This window comes from Peromyscus eremicus, chromosome 5 (assembly GCF_949786415.1).
Source record: "Peromyscus eremicus chromosome 5, PerEre_H2_v1, whole genome shotgun sequence".
NCBI lineage: Eukaryota > Metazoa > Chordata > Mammalia > Rodentia > Cricetidae > Peromyscus > Peromyscus eremicus.
In genome coordinates, this window is record NC_081420.1 from 21,874,523 (window position 1) to 21,893,931 (window position 19,409).

General features: G+C 45.6%; 1 protein-coding gene across 2 annotated transcripts in view; it reads left to right on the plus strand.

The window, feature by feature from the left end:
• Window positions 1-19,409, plus strand: part of Adtrp (androgen dependent TFPI regulating protein) — a 66,363-nt gene that overhangs the window by 1,890 nt on the left and 45,064 nt on the right. For both annotated transcript variants that reach the window (XM_059263126.1, XM_059263125.1), the window contains exons 3-4: window positions 11,396-11,530; window positions 13,291-13,392. In XM_059263126.1, coding sequence (XP_059119109.1) covers window positions 11,396-11,530; window positions 13,291-13,392 — 237 coding nt within the window. The remainder of the gene's footprint in view (window positions 1-11,395; window positions 11,531-13,290; window positions 13,393-19,409) is intronic.

Below are 19,409 nucleotides of genomic sequence, written 5' to 3' on the forward strand. Positions count from 1 at the left end.
ACTAGTGTTACAGATGGCTGTGAGCTGCTATGTGGGTGCTGGGAACCGATCCTGAGTTCTCTGGCGGAGTAGTGGGTATCCTTAACTGAAGAACTGTCTCTCCAGCCGTGTGATCAGAATGTGCTAATCCTTCAGAATCACAATCCTCATTTTGCAATCAGAGCAGACAAAGGGTCAGAAAAAGGGACACCGGAATGCTGAGTTCAGATTGAAGGGGCCTTTGAGGCACTGTCCCCTCTCTTCTGGCCTTGTGTTCACCTTTTGGTAACATATAGAATATTTTGAGTTTTGGACAAGCTCTCTTGTGGCAGAAAGTGTCATGGTGACTGTTTCGGTCTTGAGATTTTATGAGGGAAAAAGTCGAATAGTCGGAAAAGAAAACAAAAATTGGTTGTGTAGACCTCTACGAGTACTGTGAGTGTCCAACAATGAGGTTTGTATCTCTGTTGGGTCAACTGGGGGCGTATGTCTCTCCCTGTTTAATCTACTAATCAAACTCAGGCTTCAGTACCGCCATTCTACCGCACAGAATCGCAGAGCTGCGGGACAGACTTGGCACATAGGCCACTTGCCTGACCTCTTCTGGCTTTCGCTGCCGTTTCCCCCTCGTTTTCTGTCTACTGGCATATCCTAGCTTGATGTTTTTAAAAAAAAATTATAGCATTTTTATTTATTTTGTGTGCATGTATGTGTGTATGTGTTGGGGTCATGTGCACCACAATGCAGGGGTAGAGGTCAAAGGACAAAGCTCTCTCCTTCCACCATTTGGGTCCCTAGGATTGAACTCAGGCCATCAAGCTGGGCAGAAAATACCTTTACTTAGAGAGCATCTCATAGGCCCAAATCATATTCTAGTTTAATCTCATTTTCTGCCTTCCTGTCGAATTAGCCACCAAATCAAGCCCCACTTGTTTCTCCTTTTGTTGGGCCCGCCTTTCCCTGCCCTCACTTCCTGCCTCTCTCTCATTCCAAACTTAATAATGTGCATCAGAGGACCACAGTAGCTCTGCATTGTCCTTTCCTATCCGAAGTGCCTGCCTCTCCTTTACTCAGATTCCAGATTGATCTTCCGAAGCTCTTTTTTATTTTGCTTGAATTCCTTTTGACATTGTGGACTCTTTTGGAAAACCAAAACCAAAACCAAAGGCCAAACTCACCCCTCAGGTCCCCTCTTCCCAGGAAAGCTGGTGTCTCTGAGAGACAGCAGCTGTCTCCATCGTTTTCTCCACAGCTTTCCTTCCTCACGTCTCTGCTCACATTCCCAAACAAAGGCCTGCTGGCCTCTGTTCCCAGCTCTGCTTCCTCCACAGACTTCCACAGCCCACCTGAAACCCCATGTACAGCGCTGTGATCCAATCCTTTCACTCCTCTTTACGTGAATATAAAAAGCATCTGAACTCTTACTAGCTCAAAACCAGTTCCACCTCATCGGCCCTTATCAACCTGAGCCACTTACAGTTTCCATTGTGTCTGCCGGGGGAGTGGGGCAGAGGGCACTCAGGTACCAGGGCTCTGCTCACTTGGTCTATTGTAGGCGTGGCTGTGTTTTCTGCTTCCCTGAGTGATCTCTTCTGGCTGCTTCTGGCCCCAGCATGCAAGCAAAGAAGATGTTACCTGCAATGATTTTCTTTCTATGCTCTTGAGAGTATGACTTCAGAGTGTTCCCTACCTGACAAAGATGGGTTAAGTATATTTTAGGGAAGCCATCCAAGGATAGTTTTCAAATAGTGTGATTATAATACATGTTTGAGCCTCAAAATTTCTACCTCTTGAGATCTCACATGTTCATATATATATATATGGATTTTTTTGAGACAGGGTTTCTCTGTGTAGCTTTGCGCCTTTTCCTGGAACTCACTTGGTAGCCCAGGCTGGCTTCGAACTCACAGAGATCCGCCTGACTCTGCCTCCCGAGCGCTGGGATTAAAGGCGTGCGCCACCACCGCCCGGCCAGCTTTATATTTTATATGGAATAATTGACCAGGCTTTAGAGGTCTCCTAACTTACTTTAACAGAACACTCATGTTTATTTTACTTCGACCTGGTGAAATCAGTATCCAATCCGATTTGGCAGTAATTGTTATTCTATTTTACATGTCTAAATTTTTGCCTGCATATTTGTATGTGTCCCACATGTGTTGCAGTACCTGCAGAGACCAGAAGAGGGGGTAAGATCTAGAACTGGAGTTATAGGCAGATTTGAACCAGCATGTACATCCTGAGAACAGAACCCTAGTCCTCTGTAAGAGCAGTAAATGCTCTTTAACCACTGAGCCACCTCTGTAGCCCATCAGCTTAGCAGGAATTGTGTACCTCCTCTTTTTATTTATATTTCTTAGTTAATCAAACATAATTATTTAATGCCTTTGTCATATACCCTGTTAGTCATATTAGTCGTCTATGTGTTTTCTTTGTGTTAACATACAAACTAAAATGGATGTCACTGAATTTTCATATAGGTTTTGTTTTTGTTGATCCCCACCCACACGTCCTTCCTCTGTCATCCTAGCCCTCATCCATTTTGTCCCCAGTAGCCCCATTCTTCCTTCATGTCACATGCATCCTTGAACTTTTTTTTCTTCCTCCCCATGACCTCTTTTCCTCCCCTTCATAGTTTCCTGACTTAGAAGCTCCAGCCTACACACATAAATGGTAATATCTAGAACCTCTATGTGAAGGAAAACGTGTGGCATTTGACTTTCTGCGTCTGGTATACCTTTCCTCTCAGACATCTTTAATTTCTGTGTCCCTGTCTTATTTCAAGTCAGAACTTAGAGCACTCCACCATTTTCCACCTGAAACTGCCCCCTAGGGAAACCAGAAAGAAGCCATAGAAGCTGCCAGAGTTGGTGGTAGCTAAGTTGGTAGAGTGTTGATAGCTAAGAAGAGAAAGACGAGAGAACACGAAAGTCACTGTTGACAAGACAGAGAGCTTGTCCCAGGGAGAGGGAGTGTGCTCTGGTGGCTGTGCTCCTGGTACGGTTCCAGTCCACTGCTTACCATCTGTGACCCAGGGCCTAGGGCCTTATGCCATTCGTCTCCACATTTATTAAGTAGGAACAAAAATAGGCGCTAAGGGCACGGCCACGAACTTAGAAGGCCATCAACATGGTGTAAGCAGAAAAAGGAGAGAAGATGGAAGGGAGATGGGGAGCCTGGAGTTATCTTGTGTTTGACAGAGATGGGCAGTGTGGAATGTGGTGAATCAGCTGAACGTGGGTCTCCTCACTAAGTCCTCAGTGGATGGTAGATCTGGATGAAAGTCAACCACTACCCCATAGCTCCTGTGTATGTCTCCTCACACTGCATTCTCCATCATTTAGCTAGAAGAGGATGTCTGTTGAGACACCCTTCTCTCTGATATAGCTGATGGAGTAGACATCCTTGACACTGGGGCTTTTGGGGAAGGTCTAGCTTCCGGTTCAAGCAGAGAGCAGTGAGTCCTACCAAGCGAGGAAGCCCCAACAGCTGAGTACAGAGACCAAGCTATGCAGTCTGCTTGTGCTGGCTGGTTCCACCTGTTATAGCAGCACCCACTTTGGTACTGAGAGGCAAACCCTTGCTTTCCATCACAGAGTTAAGATTTTCATCTGTGAAGCTCTTTAGCTTTACAGAGTCCAAAGGCCACACGAGTGATGACACTCACAAAGATACTTAGAGCTACTGACTTAGCCCTTGAAGGGATTAGAGCTCATAGCACAGAGGGAGTGCATATCTCCAGCACCCAAATGAAGCAATTTAAACTGATGGAGTAGCCAGGATGGACAGCATTTTGGTGAGTTCCTTAAACACGGTGGGGAGATCTGTGATGAGAGGTCTGGCTTCTGGAGCCAGAGCACTGGCTGTCTATCCTGGGTAATTTGAAGTGAGTTACCTAACTTTTCCACATCTCGGTTTGTTCCTGTGTAGCACTGAGGAGAGCGGATCCTCCCACCTCCCCAGAGCTGAGAGATTCATTCCCCAGCTCCCAGATGGTGTGTGGGCTTCTGATGGTTCACAGGTGATCTCTCTTCCCAGCAGCACCCGCAGCCGGAGGAAGCTGCCTCCACCAGCTCCTTCCCTGGGGTTGCCAAGGGACCCACTTCAGGGAAGCCCTCTCTGCAGGGCTCCTCTAAGAATCTGCTCTGCCCCCAAATCCTTCTCCCTCCCTGTCAGAGATACTCTGAGGGTGTTATCCTCAATGAATTCCCTACAGGCGTATCTCCGAACCACAGACTGTTTCCCATTCATCCTGGCTTTCATCCCCACAAATAACTTACAGAAAATGTTCCTTTCTCCTCCTCCTCCTCCTCCTCCTCTTCCTCCTCCTCTTCCTCTTTTTCTCTTTCCCTTCCCTTATTTTCCCAGTAAAGGTAGACTGACAGAGCCAGTCCTGGCCTGTACTATCTCTAGTACAATTCTGGGTTCCTAACTGGTACTCCAGGGATGTTGGCTGAATGAATTGATAATCAGAACACAGTTCTAATTGGTCTGAGCCGCTTGCCAAGAAACCCCTTCCCTTCTGTAGGTTGCTCTGTCCCAGGAAATGCTTCTGCTCTATGAAAGCCACTGTCCTCAGCTACACTTGGCCAAGGCTGCTTACACTCCTAACCAACATATGCTCAAAACCCTTGGTCTCTCTATTTTTATCCTTGTTATTCCAAATTGTGTCCTTCACATTATTCGTCCTCTTGGTTTTGTTTGTGAAGTTCCCTTGTTTATCTTGGCTTCTTTTTTGTTTTAACTTGTCTATTTTTTATTTAACTTTTTGAGAATTTTATATATGAATTCTGTATTAACGTAATTTTACCACCCCTCTCTCCTTCCAACTCCCTCGTTTCCACCATCATTCCCTCTCAAATTCACAACTTCTTCGTTTACTACTGTTTTACAAACACACACTCTACTGAGTTGATAAACTCATGTGACTGTCTGCTCAGGACTGACCACCTGGAATTGGAATAACCTATCAGGAAGCTCATCCCTAGAGAACATTGAAGTTTCCTTCCCTCAGCATCAATTGATGAATTCTTTGTGGCTCTTTACCTAGTCTAGCATGCTTTTTCATCGGCCACCAGCTCACAAATAACAACACAGAGACTTCATATTAACTAAAAACCTTGGCCATAGGCTTAGGCTCCTCTCACTAGCTCTTAAATTAACCCATTTATATTAATCTACATTCTGCCTCATGACATTACCTCTCTTCCATCTTGCACCTCCTCTTTCCTCTCCAGGTCTGGCTCGTGACTCTGCCTTTCTTCTTCCCAGGGTCCTCTCTGTCCCTGGAAGTCCTGCCTAATCTCTTCCTGCCTAGCTATTGGCCAGTCAGCTCTTTATTTTTTTTTTGTTTGTTTTTTTGTTTGTTTGTTTTTTGAGACAGGGTTTCTCTGTGTAGCTTTGCACCTTTCCTGGAACTTGCTTTGGAGACCAGGCTGGCCTCGAACTCACAGAGATCCGCCTGCCTCTGCCTCCCGAGTGCTGGGATTAAAGGCGTGCGCCACCACCGCCCGGCAAGTCAGCTCTTTATTAAACCAATCAGAAGGTGCTTTGTCAAAGACACATCTTCACAGTATAAACAAATTATACTGCTTCATAGTATAAGCAAAAACCTAGGGGTGGGACCTTGTGAAATTTCCCATACCCACATTGGCATGCCCACTGGTGGTATCATTATGTGGGTCTTATTTAGATCATATTGTTGAGATTACATAGGTGAAGCTTCAGAGTCTTTTTTAACCTAGATGCACATGAGTGATGAGTGGGGCTTGTGTGCTTCACACCAGCTCAGATGGCCTTGGCTGAGGATCCTCTCCTCTCTCCCAATCAACTGCACCCTCTCCACTACCACTAGACAAAATGTATGTCCCAGTTAGTCCCTGTGTCCTCTTTAATTTGGGAATAGTCTTTCACTGCAAGGGTTACATCAGGTTGAGGAAAGGGCAAGGAAAGTCCCGGTGTGGCCGAGTCAGGCCCAGAGCCTTGGGCTTGGCACTGGGTCGCTTGACTCATCCAGCAGGAGTCATAATGTCTTGTTCAGCGGACTTGTGGAATCTCCCTCTCTGGGATTATTATTTTTTTAAATGGAAGAAATTTTCATTTCCTGGGGTTGTTTAAAAGGGTTTTGGCTTTATGGCAAGGAAATAAACTTGATGACTTAGAAAGGGTAAGTTTCCATGATTTTAAGATCCTCATGGATTTGTGAAGACATGGAATGTATAAACTAAATATCCTTTAGCTACAGTTTCTTAAATCACATTAGTTATTTTCTTAAAATGTAAATTCAGCTCTGTCACTGGTCCTAAGTTTGTTAGCTAGCAACAGAAACAAAAGACAGCCAACAAACTTAGAGCAGCAGCATCTTAGGAAAGGGCCCAGAACATTCCACTGGAGTAGAATCAGGGAAGAGCTGGTAGAAAAGACGAATCAGAAAGCATCAGCTATGAAAAGGCTTTGATCAACAGGACACCATGAAGCCTGCTGTCCCAGGATGGAGGATGAGCACATCATTCTCCATCTGCATGACCCAAGGTGATCCCACCGTTCCCTCGACAGTCCTCAGGACTCCCTGGAACCCCTGGCTTCTCACCCTCCTCATCCTCTGACTCTGCTCAGTGGTTCCTTTACACCCTAGCTCTTGCTGCATCTTTCCCTCGGCAGCATCCACGTGTGACCTGTCACTGACCACGTATTTCTTGTTGATACTGATGTGACACGTCAGTTGAGGGATCCAAGTGACAGTCATTGTGCTGTAAGTTTCTTAACAGCGTCCCAATTCGTGCTCTGTTTGGAGAGCCACCACATCATTTGGCAAGGCTGTCCTAATGGACAGTGGAAGCTTATTGTGTCACTGTTTTGGAAACTGCAAGTGTGACATCAAATCTTCTCCCTGGCTTACCGATGTCCCGTCTGTTCCCTGTATCTTCTCATGGTCTTGCCTATGTATATCTGTGTCCTAGAGGACACTAGTCACATTGCATGGGCCTGCCCGTGTGCACTCATTATAACCTAATTCTTTAAAGACTCTATTTCCAAATATAGTTACATTCTGAGAATTCCTCAGGTGTTTGAACATCAACAAATACATTTCTGGAGGGGATACAGAGGAGTCCATAACTGCTGGCATTTTCTCCTGATAACTCTTTCTTTTTCTCTTTTAAGAGTGCCATCATACTGTGTGTGTGTGTGTGTGTGTGTGTGTGTGTGTGTGTGTGTGTGTGTATTTATAAACATTATCTTTTTTTTTGGTTTTTCGAGACAGGGTTTCTTTGTATAGCTTTGCGCCTTTCCTGGAACTCACTCTGTAGACCATGCTGGCCTTGAACTCACAGAGATCTACCTGCCTCTGCCTCCCAAGTGCATGGTCCACCACCACCTCCCGGCCCCCTTACTTTTTTTTGTTGTTGTTGTTGTTGTCGTTGGTAGATAAGCAGATCTGGATCACCCATCTGGATGACCTGAGTTGACCCAAGTGTGCTCTTGACACCCCTCAAGACTTCCTAGAACCCCTAACTTCTCACACTCCTCATCCTCCAACTCTGCTCAGTGGCCCCCTTACACCCCAGCTGTAGCCTGTGTCTTTGACTTGGCAACACCCTGGTGCCTTCCCCTCCAACGCTCATGTGGGACCTACTGCTACCCCGAATCTTCATTGTTGATACTGATGTGGGATGTCAGCACTCAGATCAATGGCAGCAAGGCTGCCTCACACTGAGTTGGCGTCTGGAGATGCCAGTGTGGCATATGTCTTGCAAGACGATGTGTGAGCCGGGGGTGGAGGGGGAGAGGTGATTGGCACATTTACAGTGGGGAGCTAATTCATATTGATGGAGAGAAACCTCGGAGGAGCTGAGTAATATACTTTCTTTCTTAATCTGGTTTCCACATTCCGTGGCTAAGATGGGCAAGGAAGAGGATGGACTTGACTCCCAGTGACTCTAAGAAGCTCTGGTCAAAGGACGTGGGGTAGCATAAACCTCACTCTCTGGGTGGAGGCGGTCTTTCTTCCAAAGATGCCAGATCTCGAGGATGATCAGTGTGTGATGAAATGTTGTGTTGATCAACAGAGCCCAGACCCCATGGTTGCTTCTGCAAAGACAGGAAGGGGCTGCTGCTGCCAGAGTATCTGGAAGTGAAACTAGGTCTGAGAGCTATGTGGGTGGGGGAAGGAGGAGGGAGAAGATGCAAAGTCTGACATCCGTGCACAAACGACTGTGTGCACAATTCTACAGCTCTCGGGCTTAGTTCCAAAGGCACAGACAGTAGGAATAAACATTGTGGAGGGAACCTCTGCATGGCATTTAGAACTGGCCATTTCCCTGCCTCCCACACACACCCTCTGTCCTTGGGAAGCCTTCTGCTCTGCTAGGCACCTTGTGACCCTCACTCAGTCTATGTTTTCTGCCCCTGAATCTGCCTCGGTTACCTTGGATAACCCTGCCTCACCCTCTGCCACACGAAAGGAAACTTCCCAGCATTTGTTCCCTACTCACGGCGCCCTTAGGAATTTCATTCCACCTCAAAGGACTAGCTAAGTCTTCTTCTCCCATTCCCATCTCTCTGAGACCAGCCGGTCTATATTTCCAAAAGGAGGTTTGCTTACAGAGGTGGGCCTTAGTCTCAGATACCCAGGATGAGGAGAACCCAGGAATGTGGCAAGTGGGATGCCTTAGCTGGTCAAATGCCTGGGCACAAGCTTCAGGATGGAATTGTCATTTCCATCACCTTCATAAGAAAGAGGCCAGGGGTGGTGGCATGAACTTGTAATCCCAGCACAGAGGAGGTGAAGATGGGCAGATCTCTGGGGATTGCTTGCTGAGCAGCCTAGCTGAAGCAGAGAGCTTCAGGTCCCAGTGAAAGACTCTGCCTCAAAAACCAGGATGGAAGAAGGCTCCTGAAGAACAACGCCCAAGGTAGATTTGTGGCTAACTAAACCTCCCTCCACCCCACCAACACACACACCAGAAAAGAAAATCAGGCAGCCTTGGAAAAATTTATTAAGCACCCCTCTATTACCTGGCCTTCACCCCCAGACCCATTAAAAGGGAATCTCTGGGTAGAAACCAGACATTGATACTTTTCAAAGATGTATTTTATCATCTTCTCATTCAGGTAGAATTGTTTCTCCTCTGACCTCCCACAGAATTTTGTGTGGACTGCTTGAGAAATCTGATGTTTCTTAAGTCTGGCTCAAGAACCAGACTCTGAAGCCCTGGAGCTTGGAGCAAGTTTGTTAATTTCTCTTTATCCTATTTTCCTCAAATCCCACCCCCTAAGACAAGGTTTCTCTGTGTCACCCTGGCTAGCCTGGAACTTGCTCTGTAGACCAGGCTGGCCTCGAACTCACAATGATCCCCTGCCCCTGCCTCCTGAGTGCTGGGATTAAAGGTGTGCGCCACCACCACTGGCAAATTTTCCTCATCTTTAGGATGGGTCTACGAGCTTAATGCTAGCACAAGATGTTTGAAAATTAAAAGTGAGTCTCAAGTCTGGCATGTAACAAGCCATGACTAAAAGTCAGCTGTTGGAGATCTGAGTCCTTAGTAAGACCATGAATGACGAATGTCTAATCCAGAGGCTTCTGCCTATGTAAGGACACGTAAGTTCTTCCTTAAAAATCACCTGGGCCCTTCTTCCCAGGCACTGTGATCCCAAAGTCTGCAGGTGGAGAAGAGCCTGGCTTTCTGAGAAGCTCCAGGCAGTACACTTGCCGCTGGTCTGAGGACTCAGCGCTGAGTCACAGCGGAGACCACATCTGCTTCTTCCCCCACCTGTGCCTCAGCACAGGGAGTGTCCTGAAGCCAACTTCAGATCTTTGCTCCAGCCTAGACTTTAGACACTGTTCCCCAACAGCCAACCCGGATCAATTATTAACCCAGCTCCCTCCAGGCTCCAGAACTTTCATACTCTAGGCTAGAATCCAACTGCCCCTCACATGCCAACGCAGAGCTTCCAAAGACTGAGATGACTTCTAAAGCAAATATACATCAAATTCAACCCAATCTCCGCATAGTCAGCACCCACCAGGCCTTAAATTAGCGGCTGTAACATTGTACGAAATACCAAGGCCACTGAAGGCTTGCCTTTCAGGCCATTCTAAGGGCTCAGCATCCCAAATCCAAAGACCTGACTCTTGAAAGGCCCTAGCATCCAAGCTTCTTGGTCACAAGTATGACACCACAAAAGTAAGAATTCATACCAGGTAACTTGACTTCAGGCACAAAATTATTTAAAAAAATGTAGTATAAGATTCCCTTCAAGCTATTTTTAAGAAGTGAGCATAAACATTAAGTGAATTTTGTTTGTACACTTGTCTTATCCCCATTGTGTGTCAATATTCTAAAATCTGGACAAAGAAATCAATAATCCAAAATACTTCTAGTGACAATTTGGGTAGGGGGCCTTCAATCTTACTTGAGTGAAAGAGACTCTGTTTCCCTCTTGCCTTGCCTCACAGACCTCATAGAATTCGCAGCTTCCAGAACTCTGGGTCTTGCTTCTGGTATCCCATGATTTAAATCTCTCCAATTGTCAGGTTGCCTCTCTATGGCCTTCAGCCAGGGCCCTGCACTGGCTTCACACTATCTACATTTTCTTATTTTCTTAGAACTTCACAGGGCTCTATCCTTGTGGTCATGACCCTCATTATGGCTTTCTCAGTGAGAGTTCAGTGTGTGTGTGTGTGTGTGTGTGTGTGTGTGTGTGTGTGTGTGTGTGTGAGAGAGAGAGAGAGAGAGAGAGAGAGAGAGAGAGAGAAAACATGCTTATGCATGTATATGCATGTGTACATGCATGTACGTATGTGTGGAGGCCACAGGTCAACTTTATTTTGTGAGTCATTGTCTCACTGAAACCATAGCTCACCAACTGACTGTGCTGACAGGCTGGTGATTTCAAGGGTCTACCTGTCTCTGCCCTCACCCCACAGTGCTGGGGTTACAGACACATGCTATACCATACCCTGCTTTTCCATGAATGCTAAGGATCTGAACTCAGGTCCTCATGTTGTGACTGAGTTGTCTCCCCAGCCCCCTGGGCCTTTACCATAATTATCGTTCCTGGGAAAGGATGCCCAACCACGCCACCACTGTGCTTGTTCCTTCTCCCTGAGCTGTAGATTTGGTTCTTAACTCTGTGCAGCCATGCTATACACCTCATTACATCCTCCCTGGAAAGCCTTATTTTGTTTCCATTTTAGCTGAAGGCCATTAGACTAAATACTGTACACATTATTATCTCATAAATGAATTTCCTCCAACAGTTTTCGTATGGAAGGTCAAGGCCCAATGAGCTGGAATCCCAGCCCTTGGATCGACTCTCCACCCAAGCAACACTACATCCCCTCCTTCTCAAATCAACATTGCTCCCACAGGGTCTTCTCTCAGTGGCAAATGCTCATTTGTTGTAATGAATTCAGCTCTTGCAGGCCGTTTTCTTTGGAGTCGCCTGCCTGGATGATGTGCTGAAAAGAATCATAGGAAGGAAAGACATCAAGTTCATCACATCCTTCAGAGATCTACTTTTTACCACATTGGCTTTTCCTATCTCCACAGTAAGTGCCCGAATGTGTATCTCACACCATAGGCATGTACAATAGATGGACACTTCTCCTGGAACAGTAAGGTTGTCTGGGGACTAGTTATTATAACCAGAGCATCTCCATTTCCATAAATGTCCTGTCTGGGGACTGACTACATTGACTGATGTCTTTAGGAAGTAGGGTACGTGACAGATGAGCTTATCATTAACTTTCTGTCTTTGTGAAGGTTTTGTGCATGGTCCTTGCTGCTGCTGATAAGAAAGTTTAATCAAAATACAGTTAAAAGAAATAGTCTCCACGTTTGCACAGTTTTCACCCACAAATTCAACTAAGGATCAGAAATATTTGACAAATAAATGAAAATCAAATTAAAAATACTTATAACAACCATGTAACATTTACATTGTGCTGGATATTATAAACAGTCTCTCGGTGATTTAACACACACAAGAGAGTGTATATGGGTCCTAGGCAAATGTGATTCCATTACATATACAGGACTTAAGCATCTATGGATTGGAGTATCCTTGTGAATGCTAAGAGATGACCGTATCAATGGGACAGACTTGCTCCCATCATGACGGTGGGAAGGAGAGGCCTAGGTGGGGAAGATTATCACATCTATACATTCAGAAAGCTATCAAATAAAAAAATTTGAAAAAAAAAAGACATAAGACCTTTAAAGTTGGCCCGTGGAAAACACACATTGGAGAGAATGACAACCCGATGCAGAACACAGGACAGGTGCTTCATGTGCTGTGTCTAATGGACAGAAAGCAGGAACAGCAAGCCACGCACAAGCAGAAGTAAGCTGGTTTGCTAGTGCTGCCCACACTGCTATTACACTGTTTATGCTTCAGCTCATCAGCTGGGATGGAGACAGACTGAGATCATACACGGGGCTGTGCAGCAGGGCCTGGGATTAGAAATCACTCTTTCATTTTGCCCACCATGGTCCTGCTTTCTGTGGCATGGAGACTTCAAAACCAAGTGCAGAATGAAACTTTCTACCTCCAGTGAGTTCTCAGATGGAGCAAGCACTTAGCATCCCAGGTTTCTTTGTGGAAAATCTCCACCTCTACTCTCAGAAAAATCTTTTAAAGCTCAAGATGTTAGAAGGAACAGTGGAGTCTGTTCATTTGTCTTGCAAATTGAGCCTATGCATGTTCAGAAGGTAGTGTGATGGGAGAACTAATAGCCTGTCCCCTCATCATAGCACAGACCCTCACAGAGGACAGACGGTGATAAGACATACAAGGGGTACAGTAGACACAGATAAACCCAAAGTTCTGAGCAATGGAGAAATCAACTCTCACTTTCCTAGCTTACAAATGATCTAGTGCTTAGCCCTACTCCAAGCCTCCCTGTTGTCCTTTGCCATGACTACTTAAAGGGGGCAAGGGGCAAGGGACATATGCCAAGCCATTCCATATGCTCATTCGCAGTACTCTTGGTATGAGCTTAGATGAGAGAGAGGTCATTGGTGACAATGAAGGACTCGAAGTCTATGCATCCTTTTTATCTGTGTCTTCTCTGCATGCCACAATGGTCACAGTCGCTTTCTAACCCATTGCCCTCATTGAAGAATTCCCCAGAGAGCCAGGATACACTGTTATAAAATAAGCATTTCCTCTTTCCTTTTATGTCACTAAAATGTATATCCGATGTCCTTCAAATCACCATCCATTTTTATGTTGCTGTTTCCTTAGTTAGCTTAGAAACCTCTGATAAAAAACAAATCTAATAATAATACTTTTGTGTTTCCTCTCCAGTTTGTATTCCTGGTATTCTGGACCCTCTTTCACTATGATCGAAGTCTCGTTTACCCCAAGGGCCTGGATGATTTCTTTCCAGCATGGGTTAATCATGCAATGGTAAGTAGAGAAATAATGAACTCGAACATCAGTGGCTTTTATACTGAGCGCTAAAGTGCCTGTGTATGTTTCCAAACTGTTCTTCAGTGCCCTCCAGTTCACGCCTGTCTCTCCTTCCTGTCACTATTAGAAAGCATCCTGAGGGCTGCTAGAGAGATCGATGGTTCAGTGGCTAAAGGTATTTGCTGATTTTCCAGAGGCCTGGGGTTAAGTTCCCCGGAACCTACATGGTTGCTCACAGCCATCTCTAACTACGATTCCAAGGGATCCGATGTCATCTTCTAACCTCCATGGGCACCAGGCATGCGTGTGGTGCACATACATACATGCAGTCAAACGCTCATATACTCAAAATAAAAATAAGCAAGCCTTTTCGTTTTAAAGCATACTGAGGATGTAAATGAGCAAAACCTGGTATTGCAGCCGCGGGACTCCACTGAAAGCAAAGATGAGGAGCTGAACAGTTGTCGTGCTGCTTAGAAAAATCATTGAAAAGTTATGCTACCAGGAAAGGTGACCTTTGGCAGTTCTGAAAAAGAAGTGACTTTTGCCCATGACTAATAATGAAATTCATTTCCAGGAATGGAATAAAGGAAGGTTTAAACAAAATCTATCCCCTTGTCCAAACAATACGTTATTCTAAAGGGCAAAGCAGTGGCCGCTCACTAAGATTCCTCCAGGACTGTGCGTCACAAACAGGATTAGTATTTAAATGTTTCAGGGTGGTTTATCTAGGCATGTATTTTTTCATTGACTCCTGTTTCGAGGGGTTACACAGAAAGCAGAAGCTGCTCTAAGATGTTTGGGTCACTGGAGTCTGAAGAGTCGACTGTGACCCAGACAAGCAGGGCTGAGCTAGGTGTCCAGGTCTCCACTGCAGGGCTGAGCCTGACTCATTAGAGCTGTGAGTATAGTCTCCCTGGGCAATCCTGGCTCAGCTTCTCCACACTTACAGATGTATTTCCACACTACTAAGCAGTTTAAATAGGAAGATTTCAGGTTCCAGGAAGCAAGACACAAATCAGGAAAACTCATAAGGGCTTAAAACTCCCAAGTTTACCCAAAGACTTTCTTCTGCCCTTCAAAGCTGTCATTGTCTCAAAATTCATGACAATCAATGTGGAAAAGCTTTGCTGCCCACTAACACTACCCCATGAACCCCAGGCCTGGAAAACACTGTTTCAACATTTTGCTGAGAAAGATACTGACCATTGGCTGAGTTTTGTGCTCTGGTCCTCAAGATCCAAATCTACATGTTGGATAATGTTGTTAGTTGGGCTGACTGGCCAACGAGTTTCCAGGGAATATACTCCAAGCCCTGCTGAGGTTGCTGCCACCTTGACCAGCTGTTATGTGGGTACCTAGGAGCCAAGCTTAGATCCCCATGCTTGGAGAGCAAGCTCTTTACCAACTGAGCCATTCCTGCATGCCTTTTCTTTAATGTCACATCACACTGTGTTAAACATGTTCCTCAGGAATGAGCAGATTTAATTCACACGTGCGTCTTTAGATAAGTACCACAACTTAAGTTTTACAAATGGAAAAAAAAAAGCTGAAAGGCCATGTCACCTGCCTGGGGCCAGCAAACTCATCATCCATGGCTCATCTAGAGAGGTAATCCCGTAATCGGATGCTAATTCCCTGTTGCCTTTTTACCAAATTCGTGCTTTGATGTAGCCTCACATTTCACTAAGAATCCAAAGAAATAACTAATATGGCAAAGTGAGAATTTTCACTTAGAAAAAAAAAATCCAGACTCCCTATCTTATGCCAATAAGCCAAAACTCAGAGAAAGTGAGGGGACAGGAAGCATGCACCCCCTGGGGCTGGATGCTATAATAGTTTAAGAAGCAGAGCCTTGAAAGTTCTTTTTATCTGGAGCCGAACACACTTACCAAGCATCCTGGCCAAGCTTCATGAGCTCAGCTGCCTTTCCTACAATGACTACCAGCTCCCTCCCTCTTCGAGTCCCGCTTTCTACTGATGCTTGGATGTCTTCCAGGGAGTTGTGATGCTGATGCCTAATCCTGGTGACCTTGATAAGTAAACAGCCATATGGGTGGTTGATCATTTGGGAAGTGAAGAGCTGGATAATAATGTACATCATATCCACGAGCCAATTATTAATAGTAAGACAGATACTGTAGCATGGAGATGCTTAAGCATTTTTGTGCCTGCACAACCTGGGAGGGGGAGAGTAGTGGGTCTGCCCCTTGCTCTTTGTCCTCCCCTCTATCCCTTAGGGAGATCAGGCAAGAGTCGAAGGAGGTGGGCAGGCTGGGTTATGGGAGAAAAGGAGGAGGCAACCTGCTATGGGTTAGACACTGATGTTTCCATGTTTCTCTTCACTTAATTGGAGAAAATCCCTGCACAGCCATCTCAAAAAACAAAACAAAATAAAACAAAAACAAAAAAGCCACTATCAACTAACCCACTCTGAGTTTCCTAGTGAAACCGTCTCCAAACATCCTGCTTCTCTTCCATGTTGGATCCAAACTGCATGCTTGTGGCTGCATCTCTTCCCTCCAGATATTTTCTGTTCTTACTATTCCATCCTTCTAGCTTGATGCTTTAAGGATGTTCTGTCAAGTTCTTGTTCAAAGGCAGGTAAGGGCTAGAGAGATGGTTCATTCAGTAAAGTGCTTGCTGGACAAGAATGAGACCCCGAGTTCCATCCCTTGCTCCCACATGAAGCTGAGCACAGAGGAAGTTCCTGTGATGCTGGTGTTGGGGAGTTAGAGACAAGTGGATTCTTGGAGCTCATTGCCAACCAGCTTAGCCGAAAAGATGGGCTCCAGGTTCAGTGATACACTGTATCAAATGAAGTGTTGTGCTAGATAGTTTTGTGTCAACTTGACAGGAGCTATAGTCATCTGAGAGGAGGGAACCTCAATTGAGAAAATGCCTCCTTGAGATTGGGCTGTAGGCAAGCCCAGGGACCATTTTCTTGATTAGAGATTGATGTGGGAGAGCCCAGCCCACTGTAGGCAGTAGCACCCCCTACGCTCGTGTTCTTGGGTTCTATACATAAGCAGGGTGAGCAAGTCATGAGCAGCGAGCCAGTAAGCAGCACCCCTCCATGGCCTCTGCATCAGCTCCTGCCTCCAGGTTCCTGTCCTGCTTAATTTTCTGTCCTGACTTCCTTCAGTGATGAACAGTGATGTTGAAGCATAAGCCAAATAAACTCTTCCCTCCTCAAGCTGTTTTTGGTCATGGTGTTTCATCATGGCAATGGTAACTCTGAGACAAGTGGAAGGCAGACGAGAAAGATGCCTAACATGGACCTCCACATGCATATGCCCATACGTATACTCTTGTGTACACATCTATAGGATTGTGTATGTTCATCTATGTACATATATACCCTCCACCCTTAAAAAAAATGCAAAAACATTACATAGGCATGGAGAAATAGCTTAGTCAGTAAAGTGTTTACCACACAGGCATGAGTCTCTAGTCAGACCCACGTAATAAAACCCGGATGCTGCAGCATATGCCTGTAATCCCAGGGCTGGAAAGGCAAGGATGGGACGATTCCTGGGGCTTGTTCACCAGCCAGTCTAGCCAATCAGTGAGCTCTGAGAGACCCCCGTCACCAAAAACTAAGGTGGAGAACCATCCAGAAAGACAAGACTATATTGACCTCTGGCTTCCATGCACATGCACTAACAGGTGCGCGTGCGCGCGCACACACACACACACACACACACACACACACACACACACACAAGCATGCAGAGATAAATTGAGAGGGAGGGAGAGGGAGAGATAGGGGAAGAGAGGGAGGTAGTTATTTGGTGCTATGGTTCATACGTAGAGTAGTCTCCAAAGCCCCAGTGTTGACGCTTGGGTCTCTAGGGCCTTTCTGTTTGCAAAGGGTGGGACACTGAAAAGATGGGTGCTAGTGGGAAGCCTTGGTTACTGGTGAGCATGCTCTTATAAGGGATTTTGCAACCCCAGCTTCTGTCCTCTTTCTTCTGGCCATGGGGTAGAGGTAAGAGATTTCACGTCTCCACATACTCTCTGGCATGCTATGCGGCTCTTCCATGAGTCCAAAAAGCAATTTAGTGAAATGGTCATCAACAGGAACCTCTAAAACTGTGCACCCTGATAAACCTCTTTATCTTCATAAGCTGTCATCGCAGGCGTTTGGTACAGCAATGGGAAGCTGACTAGTTAACTGGGTCAATTCGTCAGTACTTCCCTTTTACCAGTGCCCCTCTAAGACAGCCTGAAGAAGATGGTTCAGTGCTGGGAAGCTGGGACCAGAGGGATGACAGGCAGTCTCCTGGACAGTTGGCCTCTGTGCTTCCATGGGGGCCCACCTGCTCCCTGGAATGATTCCCTGTCTCTACTGCTCCTCCTTTCTCTCCGCCATATAATAACTGTGATGTCACCAGAGCCCTGCGACACCGAAAGCTTCCTTTACAGCAGCCCTTATGCTGACTTGATGCTAACTTTCTTTTTGCAACAGTTTTCTTGTCGTTATCTGTGTTCCCAGTTTTGTGGCACTCCCCCTCTGACACCATATTTCGAGATGCTTCAGGACTGATTGAGTCTTTGTGATCTTCCTGCCCAGTGCTTCTGACTCTCTGGAAATTTGTCGTTCCCATAGGACCCTTCGGAGCTGACTGCCACTGTTGTGTTCAACAGATATTTTTCTGTCCCTGTTACATTTTCTGACCAAACAGTAACCTCAGAGGGATGTTTGCATCCACATGGACAGGCTGCCTTCACTGAAGTAGATTGTGTTATTGCTGAGCAGTCTCTGGCCTTCATAAAAGAAGGAAAGGAACAGCAAAGCATTCCTTCAGGGTTTGCCAGGAAAGCATTAACTCCTCAGGTCTTATCTAAATGCTTACTAAAGATAGAACCAGAGCAGACAGATTTAAGTAACAGGAAGAGGCTCTTAGTAACTGAGAAATAAGGGCCCTATCCTGCATCGGAGGGCAGCTGGGGAAAGCATTTCTCTGGAAATCAACCTGCATTGTTCAAATTGGAAAGAGGAGTGGATAGATCAGAGTTCCTCCTAAGCTCTGCTGCATTTGAAAACTATGCATAATTATCTAGAATGTGCCCAAGCACTTTCCAAACAGCCAAAGACTGCATAAACGGAAGTCATTATCATGTAAAATATGAGAATCCCAGCCAGGACCCATCACACTACCCGTTATCCACAACCATAATCTGAGACCCATGAGGCTCAGCAGGTAATGAATAGAGCTTAAAAACAACCTCCATGAAGAAGAGAAAGCCTTTTCTCTGGCTGTTTGAATTCGAGGCAGGAACAAACATGGCTTCTTAGTTACTGGATGTATTGTCATCTGTTCATTTGGAAATAATTTTTGAGCACTGTTACATGTGTGGTGCTATTAAGGTTAGACTATCAAGTGTCCCTCTGGAGGACACGTGTTGATGGGTGGACATACAGGCCCTCAGTTATGATGCTGCTGAGGGATGACTGCATCAGGAGCTTCCTGAGTTCGTGCTTGAGCACACTCTTGGAGATGGGCTGGCTCGGAGGAAGTGGCCAGGGGAGTGTGCCTTGGAAGAGTGGCTCTTGTCACAGGGGACCACTTTTGGTTTCTCTGCTTCCTGGCTGCTGTGAGGAAAGCAGCCATGTTCTGCCCCCAACTTTCCACCACGGTGTTCTGCCTCATCACCATGGACGAAAAACATGAGCCCAAACCAATCTTTCATCTTTTAAATTGTTTATCTTCGTTTTTTGTCCTAGTAAAGGAGGTTAAGTAACACAGATGTTGTGAGCAACATTTGACAAGGGTTTGGGCATCCAGTGATTTTTGAATCCTGATTAAACCTACTACTACTACTACGACTACTACTACTACACTACTACTACAAACACAGACGCAGAGAGAGAGAGAGAGAGAGAGAGAGAGAGAGAGAGAGAGAGAGAGAGAGAGAGAGAGAGAGAGAGAGAAGAGAGAGAATAGTAGGGAATGCTAACACAAAACACTGGTTTATTTGTTTCATGTTTAGGCTATTAAATACCAGTT